The sequence below is a fragment of the Vanessa atalanta genome, chromosome 7 (assembly GCF_905147765.1).
Source record: "Vanessa atalanta chromosome 7, ilVanAtal1.2, whole genome shotgun sequence".
NCBI classification, from domain to species: domain Eukaryota; kingdom Metazoa; phylum Arthropoda; class Insecta; order Lepidoptera; family Nymphalidae; genus Vanessa; species Vanessa atalanta.
In genome coordinates, this window is record NC_061877.1 from 4,377,151 (window position 1) to 4,389,322 (window position 12,172).

A 12,172-nucleotide genomic window follows, 5' to 3' on the forward strand; every position below is an offset into this window, starting at 1 on the left:
GCCCTATTTTATAGTTTTTGTTAATTATTTTTTATTGTGATGTATTTTGATTAAAGGAAACCCTTTTAAAATTTTAAGTCGATTTCTTATGTAAACAATATAATTTAACTGTAAGAGTACCTATGTGTGTCAATATCTAAATTTGCCTTGACACTACCTCAATAATATCTGATGAACGGAAATGATTTTAAAACGATAATGTGCTTAATAGTATTTAGTTTAAATTTACAATTAAGTAAAGAAATATAATAAAGTTACAATTATTGTCATTTAAACATCAGTGAATTAGTCGCAAGAAATTCTACATTATATTCTACTTAGTGGGTCGAGGTCAAGGTCACCAAAAACGTAGAGAAACAATGCTCTAAATTATTCAGGTACAATTGTGACTTAACAGTACCTTACGTTCAAAGCGTGTATTATTCAATATCAGGGTCATTTCTATTACGTTAGTGTCAAGACCGCAGATTATGCTAGAGTTCTGTGAATCTTTTTATTAATAAAAGTATTAAAATAATTTATTAAAACTATACTCATTCGTTCATTTTACTGCTTTTATTTCTTGAGGAATTTAATATAATATTTATATCATAGGTGTATATATATTTCTCATAATAATTTATCTTAGTTATAAAGTCCAAAAGTTTGTGCGCAAGCGCAGGTGCACACCTTATTTTCTTATTCATATAAATCAACAAGCCGACAATCCAATACTGCTGTAGAGAGATCAGACGCTAGATCATTGGGTTTATGTGCTTTCCGAGGCACACTGTATGAGTTAACACTAGAAACTTCTAAAATTCGAGCTTTTTGCTATAGCTCGTGAACCAGACATTCGTAGATAATGTCGAAATATCGAGCTCCAACAAATAAAAATAAAATACATGGTAAATATCCCGTTTTAAATACTGTTAGTAATTTTTGCTATTTATTTTCAAAGGACATCCGAATAATTTTAAGTTGACTTGGGTTAAGGGACTAGACAAAAGAAGAGGCTATCGCAATAAAAGTACGACAAATAATTGTTATATCTCCTACGGTAAATTTAACTGCCTTTCTTTGCTCACCTCACCAAGTACAAAAAACATAAATCTTCCCCTTCATATCTGAATAAGTTTTTGCGCATGAACACGAACCAAGTTACAATTATATGTATATATACGTTAAAATAATAATATATTTCTACAGAAGTGAGACAGAAAATAAGTTCAATTCGAATAAACGCATTATTGTAAAAGAGATACATATACATTTCATACTTCAACTTTACAAATAAATGAGGAACACTCATAACCCCTCGTTTATTACGCTTTTGAGTGCTCATAACACGACTAGAGACAAAACATAATTAACAATGACAATAGATCCCTTCTTTGCATTTCTACTAACGTTCCAGTACTGCTATTTACTAGGAACTTAACTATTAGAAATGGCTATCTGCAAAAACTGCATAAGTTTTGTCTTTTCACTGCAAAATGTAAATTTAACTGCTTTACAATGTTAGCGTATTCAACTAGAACTTTGAAATCCTAATAAACTATTACGTATTTCATTTAAAACTCCTATAAACGATGTTGAAAGCAAATACTAAAGCGACTGCAGTAGATAATATTCGAACTAACGGTCTGAGCTAATTGGATCGAACTACTAATCCGAAGTTGGAATAAAATTTGATAACGATCCTTATTAATGGATAACAAATAGTTCATTATCCGTAATGACCACAAAATATTTTAATAATTTAATATCACAATTTAAAAAAAAAAAGCAAATTAATATTTTAGTAACTATATTTAAACACTTAATACAATTAACCTTTAACTTTTTCGTGCTTGTAAAATGACAACAGGCATCGCTAGTTTTTAGATAAAATATTATTTTAACATTTCATAGATACTTTTATATTCTCTTTTTAAGAAAACCCTTCTCCTGCCAGCGTCACTTAGTTCAAATTAATATTATTTTCGCAATTGCGTCTAAATATTAATGTTCCACTGTTGGGCTGAGGCCTCTCTACATGAGGAGTTAGGATCTTATTCGGATTGATACACATTTTACCTTTAGTGAGAACAAAATGAATTATAAACACATTTTAGGTAGACGAAAACTCAGGTAGACTTGCCCGGGCTTGACACCTATATCCTCTGTTGACAGTCACGTATTCTAACGACAATCCCATTTTGACTACGTTTTTCGTTGATGGCGTATTACATATAAAAAAACACATATGATGATACTTCATTTAATAAATCGAATTAATAAATTGTGTATTATTTGTAAGATGTAAAATGTAAGGAATCTATTAAACGTATCGACGTAAAAATGTTATCTTTTGAAAAAGTTATTGCATTTACATATTTGTACACGAAGATCATCGAATAAAATGCAATTTGAATATGTAAATTACTTCTTTGAATATCATATCGCATGATCATGTATGATCTATATTTTAAAGCAAGCGTATTATTTTATTTAAATAAAATTGGAAGTCCTGCGTTAAAATTAATAGTAACACTGACTTTTAAAAATAGAAGACTTGCCAGATATTTGATAGATAGGTAACATAAGATACAAATGTTACTGACGGTATCATTTGTAGTATTTACTCCCATTTTCGACACGAATTTTAGACAAAAATCTTTTGTACTTTAAAAATCTTTTGAACTGTAATTAACAACACTTATTTCAAAAAAATTAAGCTGATAAATTTCAAATGTTTTATACTACCGGAAATTTGAATTCGCTTTTGTTGCTGTACTTTGAGTTCCAGGCGAACTTGCATTTTGTTTTACAATCTAGGTACTCTACCTAAATGTAAATAGGGAATAGGGAAGGGTAAATAAGGGATAGTTTATTATAAGATCAGCAAGTCCAATTGACCTCCTATTTAAAATGTTAGGTTAGGTTAGAAAAAGAAAAACATTAGCTGTGTTTTTATTCTATCTCAGTTATTCAGTCTGTTAAACTAAATTTTTAAGTGATTGCATTGATAACTTAAATCATTAATAACAGACATTAATGTTTGTAACGAACGAAAGATGTTCGTAAATAATTTGATCATTCAAGTAACTATATTAATTATAACAAATGTGTATAATGCGATATCCTTTATTCAAATACTAAGGTCAAACATATAGGTCATATGAAAGTCGCCGGATGCTTTACAAATTAAATTTTATTTGAATATATTTGCACGTAAGAGATATACGGAACGAGCGGTACACGAGTGTCTTCATTAAAGCACACTTGCAAACACTTGCCAAGCCGGAGCGTGCTTTTAGATGCATTATAACATTTTTCTATGCTACATCTTGTTTGACCAACAAAAATAACAGAAAAACATTTTGTATATTTATAATATTTTTATTACAAAAATTGGACATCATTTGGATTTATCGTGTAGTAAATTACGCCTGCCTAAAAATCTATTAATATAATCTTCAATTATAATCAATTATGGGACAATGTTTGATAACTTCACAGAAAACCAATTATTTGTTCGTTAATTATATAAATGGAAATTTCTTTAAAATGCTGGTTAATAATTCAGATCAAACGGTTACATAATAATTATAATAATATATAAAAAATACTTTTCAATTGATCTAAAAGAAAATTACACCGTAATACCTAAATCTACAAGGTTTTTGTTTATAATTATTTTATTTTACTTGCTATTTAAAGAAACATAATCGGTGTTACGTATCTTGTTTTCCCGCTAAACTCACCCATAATTGAGCTAAACTGATTCCTTGTTTGGAACATGAAATCTTTGCCAAAAATTACAAACCCAGGCAAGGACTTCTGAATTTTCACGTGTTTAATACAAATTAAACATTCTTAAATCACTGTGCACGAGATAAATCTAAAAACATAACATGCGAACCTAAATATGGATGAAAATCGACCACGTGATAAGGTATACACCAGCCAGCATTGAAATATTGTGTAATTACTCCTGTGACTATTCTGTAATAATGCCCAGTATTTTTGTTATAATTGTCATACCACCAAATCTCATTTTCGTTTATTAAGTATTTTAATATTATAATTGTAATTCTCAACACGAAACATGATCACGAAATCAAAAGTATCAAATAAGAGAAGTTTTTGCGTATTTGAAATTAGATTTTTCATTCAACTTTTAACTTACTTTTAAACTAAAACTTTTGATTGCCTATAAACTTTAGTTGTTTGATCTATTTTTATATAAAATTCAAATGATTGCATTTCAAACAATAATGAAAAGTAACATATTGAGATACTATTTATTTAAATAAATCATTTGTTAATAAATTAATTTAAATATTATTTTTATTACAAGTATCAATAAAATATATTTTTTTTTAATATAAATCTACACATATTTATCAATAAAGTCTGAGTGGATGGTATCTAACCAAACGAAGCCCTATCAACAAGTTTTTTTTTGATAGAGTAACCCAATAACTTTTTAGTGGCCCGAATCGGGGTTTGAAATCTGTGCTTCAATTTGAAAACTGACCGATCAAGTATAATCAAAGACATAATAGAGTGAACAAATTCTACGGCTTGTAGCCACCATTTTCAGTAAATTATCATCGGGAGACATAATTATTTGATTTCCAGAAACTGACATATCACCGGATGCTCTCGTTAAGCCATTTGACACTTTATTTATTATCCCTTTATTTACAAAATCGGTATCGTGACTATAAATATGAAAGTAATATCTTATTTTATTGTTATTTATTAATCCCGTTTCGTAAATTAATATAATTTAGATAATTGAGAGGCGATATAAGGCCTTGGATACACATGACTTTACTTGGTGATAGGGCTTTGTGCGAGCCCGTCTGGGTAGGTACCATCCACTCATCAGATATTCTACCGCCTAATAACAGTACACTGTATTGTTGTGTTCCGGTTAGAAGGGTGAGTGAGCCAGTGTAATCACAGGCACAAGGGATAACATAACATCTTAGTTAGTATTTCTTACAACGCCTTTGTCTATTGGCTGTGGTGACCACTTGCCATCAGGTGGCCCATATGCTCGTCCGCCAACCAATACCATAAAAAAAAAAACATGAATCTCAGCAGAAATTAGGGTTAATCCTAGCAAGTACCACAGAAAAATCCAATTGCTTTTTATAATTCTTGTTTTTGGCAATAGAGGAAAGCATAGTTTAAATTATCTGCCAATGATGTATCTACTGGCTCACTGTAGAATTTAAACATAAAATTATGTTTTCTAAGGCGAGAGAATGAATTGTCAACCTTATATCTCCAGACTGCTGCTGGGATTTTCGTGACAGAAATACCAAATAACCTTTATTGACCTTGACATCTGTTTTTCTGCCAAAGCCATATAAGCTAGCTTGGACATTAACCCAATCTCAAGATTCTAAATAGGCAATTTGCATCATATAAGCGATAGACAATCAGTTAGTACTGGTCTTTGGTGATGCGGTAAAAAAATCTGTTCTTCTTTAGCAAACTATTGGATTTTCTTTTATGTCACTGAAGGTTGGACATAAATCCTTCTTATTTCGAGATTTTTATTTACATTTCAAATAAACTATTTTATTATTAACGATAACAATATATGGTTATGTTATCGTTTATGAATCCTAGGTTCTATAATGCCCAATATTTTAGAATCACTTTTATCTAGACTAAGTGAAAGTTAAAGTCGACAAATAAAGTGACTTTTAATTTTGTATTATTTGATTGGGAATTGCAATAATAAGTTTTTTTTTTAAATTTATGTAGAAAACATCGTATAAAAAAGTTTTTTTTTGACATAGGCGGACATGCGAATGGATAACGTAATCCACTGCGATTAATGTCATGGTATGATATAGAGTCACCACCGTCAATAGAGATTGGTTTTTTAAGAAATAATAACTATTCCTTACATCGCTGATACGCCACCAACCTTGGGAACTAAGAGATGTGCACTGACTCACTCACCCTTCCGCTGGAACAGAAAAAAGCCCTAACACCAAGTTAAATTCAAATTCGTTTTCAGAATATATTGAATTCTATGCTGTTTTTCTGTATTGATGTCTGTTGAAGTTAAAAAAATATATAAAAGTTAGCCTGAAAAAGTAATGTTAAAGTTAATACTAATAAAAAGAAATATTAAAAAAATTACTACAGCCCTGCTAAATCCTGAGTGCCAGATAGTCCTGTTAGGGGTACGTAGCAACAAGGAGGATGGGTAAATAGGGGGGATGGAGGCCGCCTAGATACGTGGGCGAGTCTGTAGTACTTAGTAGTACGGTCTCAGACCACGGCGTGATATTGTGTTTACGTGGCATTGCGCACGCGTATACTACCTCCCTTCCCCCCTCCTTCCTACCAGGTATGTGCCACGCAGACGACCTCGAACTCTATGCCCGATATTGATATGTCACGCTTTACAACAATAACAGGGCGGCTAAGGTCATATTTAGGGAAAATATGATATTAAATATTTTCTTTACTTAGAGGTCATAACAAGCTTAGTAACGTAGTATATTTAATAAATCCTCTGGAGCTATTTGACGACCATTAAAACGACGCTAATTTCTTCTAGCGATTAGCTAATTTAATACTACGAGGATAATAGTTTTGACACTGCTAGTACATAATAATTGTTATTTAAGGTCTAGTTGTATACGTAATTTATTTTTTCCTGTATATGTATTATTTTATATAAAAAAAAATTAAAATTGCGCTGAAATTTGTTTTATATTTACCTAAAAAATTCATCTAAGGTAAACAAAACTAAATAGAATATTGTAGGGATATTATAATATGAAAAAAAAAACTGGTTTAATTTATGCCAACATTTAATTCTGAAAGCAAACATTTGCGGTCAGCTCTCAAGTATAATGTAAACTCTGCGTATAGATGCTGAGCTGCATTTTAAATTAATGAGTTCTTACGTAAGACCACTATTAATCATGCTAATATTATTAAACAGCATTTTTATTTTTTTATTTTCAAGCAAAGACTACTAATCTGATTGCTGTGTAACTTTCACGTTATGTTAGAGTTGAGCTATACATAACCCTAAAATTTACACAATAAATGAGGACACGTTATTATATTAATGCGTTAGTGAAAAATGCTACTGAACCAATAAACATAAAACTTGTACTAAGCAATGCGCCTTGGAAAAAGTATAACAAGCTAAGTTTTGCCGTTCTACCCGCTTTAGAGGTCATGACCTGGTAGTAGAATAAGATTAAAAAATTGTAAGTGTCAAAAAAGTCTTGAAATTATAACTGGTTTCAATTCAAAAGTGATGTCATACATGATGATCTTTTAAATAACGAAATTAACATAAATATTAGAATAGATATGTATCAATAGCTTATAAATTAATTCAATTAAATTATCATTGCAATTTAATTCTTGAAACTGTATATCTTTTTATTTCAATTTAATATATATGTATATGCGTTAAGCTTATCGTCTATTAAAAAGGGGTCTCAGAGATTCCATAAGTAAGGAAAATAGAGCATAAGGCGTGCGGTAAGATTTATTAGTAAAGCAGACTGGGTGTGTTCGGGCATAGAGGTCACTTGGCTAAATAATTTGTTCATTCATATATATTATAACGAAATCATCTATATAAAAAATAGATATCACATAATATTCTTGAGCTATTTTTTATTAAACTTGGTTTGTAATTTATTTTTGTAAAGTCCAGGATCCAATATAATAATCTCGAATCAAATTCAATATCATCAAAATGTATTTACACGGTTAACGTTTGTAAGTATTAATTCAAATGAACAAAAGCCGGCAATAGTGTTGACATTCGAGCTCAGCCACAAACCGCAATATTTTGTTTTGTTCCTCAACGCGGATGTAGTGGCCACGTTTTACAATCCCTACTTTATATTGAGTGTTCTATGAAAACACTTCAAGAAAAATGGAATAAATAATTTTAAGTTACAACAGTTTGCTATTATAACATGATAATTACTGGAAGACGACAAGCTCGAAGTCCAGCGAAAATCTGCTGATGTTCAGTAAAAATATATAATAACGCCTAAATTTTAAAAAATAACATGTAAAAAAAGGCACGGGAAACTGTGAGCCCGTGGATGTTGTAAATTAAATTAAAAAAAAAAGACATGATGATTACAATTATAAAAAAATACGTAATTGGCTGTCATTATCAGTCTATATCATTGGATGTAAATAATCTATTAAAGTAAATAATCAAAATTTAAGTATGTATATTTTATAAGTATTAATCTATCTTAAACAACATAGGATATTATTAATTAATACTTAATTATAATATGCACTAAATAAAATTCTTCAGTTAACGATGAATAATTCGAAAATTCATTTACATTGCTTATATTAATAAACGAAAGTCTTTTTAAATTAAATTAATTAAAAATTTAAGTAAGTTAAAAACTCAACTCCGTTTTCCTGTTATGGGTATAAATTTATGAATAATTGTAGAATCAATAAGCAGATACGATGTTATGATTATAAAATAAAATTATATTGTAATTTTCAATTGTTGACGACGTATGGTTTAGTATTCTAAAATCTGCTTTAGTAAAACTGTACTATTCTGGACTGCCTCGTTGACTTTGGCAAGGTTATAAGGCAACATATTACAACGTTCTAGGTTGATATTTTCAGTCTAACCAGTACAAAAGTATCAAATTATACCGGCAAAAAAAATCATTAACAGCCAGAGATACGTAGTTATAAGTATTACAGTACCGTAAAGTCTTTGGAAAGTACCGGAAAGCACGTAAAACCTTTGTTCCCGCGCCTGATCTCTATCAGGACGTGTCGGATTGCTATCTTATCGGATTATAAAAGTGAAGATTAAGAGAGTTCATCTGTGTTTTTGCTAGTACTTGAACACTATGATATCTACTATGCAGTTTGCTATGTCTTGAGACTGCCGTGACTAAAATTTGGACAAGGAGGACTTCAGTTTTAACCGTGACTATACCTATGATAAAATTATTATCTAGAAAACTTACCTTCATCTTGGTTGCTTCCAAGCAGCACTTCTGTATTATGAAAATGTCCCTCTTTCATCATAGTATCAGGGTCCTTCGGTAAAAATATACCGTCCACCGTCGGGGCCGATGGGAAACCAAGAATACCAGTATAAGAGTTCCATTGCTGCACAGATATTGTTTTGGCGTCAACGCCTCTCATACAGTCCATAACTAGACTCGGATCAGCGCTTAAAAGGCTACTATTACAACTACAATCATCTACCAGAACTTTTCCGATATCTTGTGCTCTCTCTCCCGTCATCCAACTCCAAGGAGCATTTAGAGTTCCTGACTGTAAGATTCCTCTCTTAAATAAGCCTTTCATCTCCGGTGACAACATGTGTAAGCTGACACTGCCTCCACCAGCTGACTCGCCGAATAAGGTAATCAATTCAGGATCTCCGCCAAACGCACGGGCATTATCTTTAATCCAGCGAATCGCTAACTGCTGGTCCCAAAGACCCATATTTCCGGGAGCTTCTTCACTTCCAGGAGAAAAATATTTATTTAAATACAAAAAGCCGAATGCTCCGACCCTGTATTGCATCGATGCTACTATAACATCACTTGATGAAGCCATTATGTCTGCTTTATACAGGTCAAGTGTAGCTGTTCCACTCATATACCCTCCACCGTAAATCCATACTAGTATAGGCACTTTAGGCCTTTCCGTAAGAGGTTTATCTTGATGATGTCGAACTCTTAAATGTTGCGGTACCCAAATGTTCAGGTAGAGACAATCTTCCGATATATTAGTATTAGGATTCCACATTTCCTCACCCTCGAAGCCTGGAAAATATTCATATCTTTCTTGATAACAACTGTTTGGCATAGTCGTAGCTTCGAGGACACCATGCCAAGGATCAATCGGTACGGGTTTTCTAAATCGCAGTGGGCCCAGAGGCGGTTTTGCAAACGGTATACCGGTAAAAATATGCACTTCACGGCCCATAACAGTCTTGGCATAGCCTTTGACAAGACCACTCTTTGTCTCAACTATGAGAGGGTCATTGTGAAAATTCTTGGGTAAAGAGATAGTCGTGGGCGTAGTTTGCGTAGTGGATGTGGTCGTGTCGTGGTGATTCGCCCACGATCGGCACGATACAGCCGATATACAAACGCATAAAAATATCTTTGTTATTATGATTTTGAAACTCATTTCGATTTATTTTACTTCTCTGTGTATTTAACGAGATGTATGTAATCGAAAGTAGTCCGCGAGCTTTATCAAATATTTGTTAAAACACATTTCTATTTTACTTGAAATCGATGCCGCTGCTTCACATGCCTGAAACAAAAAAAAAAGTTTAACATTTAAGTTTCACCAATACTTTATCAAGATTATTTACTTAGCTTAATATACAAGTAATACTTTAACATTATTTAAGTACGAAGTATTTATACCGAGAGATGATATGATGATCTGAATAAAAGTAAGTAATTATAAGAGAGCCATTTTAAATAGAAAAATAAATCTGTATTAGGATTGTTGATCCATTAGGCGGTTTAAAATTGAAAGAGTTTTACTACCTCTAAAATGGTAAATCAATCACAATAAAATCCTTCGACTGCGAATGGCTCCGCTTCTTTAATGGCTATCGGTGAAATTGAACTTTGAGCCGTAAAGACGATAAAACACAAATTGGCACTATCTTATATCAAAACCATCGGATAACTGATTAGATAACTTTGTATTTATTTTCAATAAATACTCAGTTATACTTTCAGTGCATACTTTTTAATTGTTATATTTTTGTCTCCTCAGACATGTTGTGCGCGCTTTTGGTATGTCTTACTTGTTAATGAGATTTGGAAGCTTATTGGATTTGAATCTTTTTGTTTGAATTGGTATCAATCAACATACGATGCCAAAAAATTTCGCTCGCGATCAACAGATTGCCGATCAAAATCTATTAATATGTATGGACCAGAAAACCTTCGGACCTAAAGCCAGTGGGTAATCATTATTTCATCGGACGTTGGAATCGTTCACCAGGGAGATATTACATTGTTTCAACATTCGATATGGAGTTGCGAATGAATATTGAATTGGTGCAACTCGAGGTCATCGTGAAATTGGTTTATCATTTTAAAAACTTAGTCAATTGAACATATTTGCTATATATACACTTTTTTTTTAATAATTTCATGGAAAAGCAGCAGTGGATATCAAATTGAGACAATTTTGAGAAAATATTGTTATTTAAATGTCTATTTTTTGACATGATTTAAAGAAAATTATAATCCAGTAAGTTTTAGTTACAGCCTTCATTTCTATTTACGTTTTTGGCAATTCTACTTTAATATTTGTTCGTTTATTTTTATTACAATATAAACACATAAATCTCAGTACGACGGTATTATCACGACATTTAAGAGTTCTAAGACCCATAGTCACAAAACTATTTCAATTTCAAAAGTCCACAGGAACGCGAGGTTGCGTGTCTTACATCGAGTGAGGTACATAATATCTTTAACTTAGCCACTAAAACTTCCATCGAGAGAGAAAGTAATTAACACAATGTATTATGTAATTGCAACTAAACAATTCCTTTAGGGAGAATAAATTCAGTCAATGTATGGAATGGGAGAGCATATCAAAACAATGTTTGCCGAGATCACCGATCCCTCGGGAACTGTCGTCTGTAAATTAACTTAAGGCACTCTGTATGCAGACGATCGCGCTTTGTAACGAGATTCAGGCCCTACGGAACCCAATACGTAATTCCGTCCCAAACTTTCTCAACCCTATTAAATTTTCTCTCCATAAATACAAAACAATCATTCGTCTGTGAATTTTATATACGCCGTGAGGTATTAACGATCAATTGTTATAACCGCAATAATATAATTAAGAAAATGAAATGTTTATTAAACAAATATTTTAATAGATATAATAAACGCAATATTATATTATATTTGAAAATAATTTGTCTACAGAAATTTAATTCGCTTGATTAAAAAAACATTTTGAATTGAATTGAACCGCTGGTTAAAATTAAGATTAAAACACAAAATCAATACGAAAACCATAAGCCAACTTAATATTTCAGACATACATATTATGTTCTTTATTATTTAAAGAATACAATCCTGCTGATGCAATATACATTTACAAAATAAGGTAATAGAATCTTATGTGAGGCAAGAAAAAAGCTGTA

At 31.5% G+C, this 12,172-nt stretch overlaps 1 protein-coding gene across 2 annotated transcripts in view; it reads right to left on the reverse strand.

Moving 5' to 3' along the window:
* Positions 1–12,172, reverse strand: part of LOC125065075 (acetylcholinesterase-like) — a 61,461-nt gene that overhangs the window by 17,694 nt on the left and 31,595 nt on the right. For both annotated transcript variants that reach the window (XM_047672480.1, XM_047672479.1), the window contains exon 2: positions 8,991–10,299. In XM_047672480.1, the coding sequence (XP_047528436.1) occupies positions 8,991–10,170 (1,180 nt within the window). In that variant the 5' untranslated portion in view covers positions 10,171–10,299. The remainder of the gene's footprint in view (positions 1–8,990; positions 10,300–12,172) is intronic.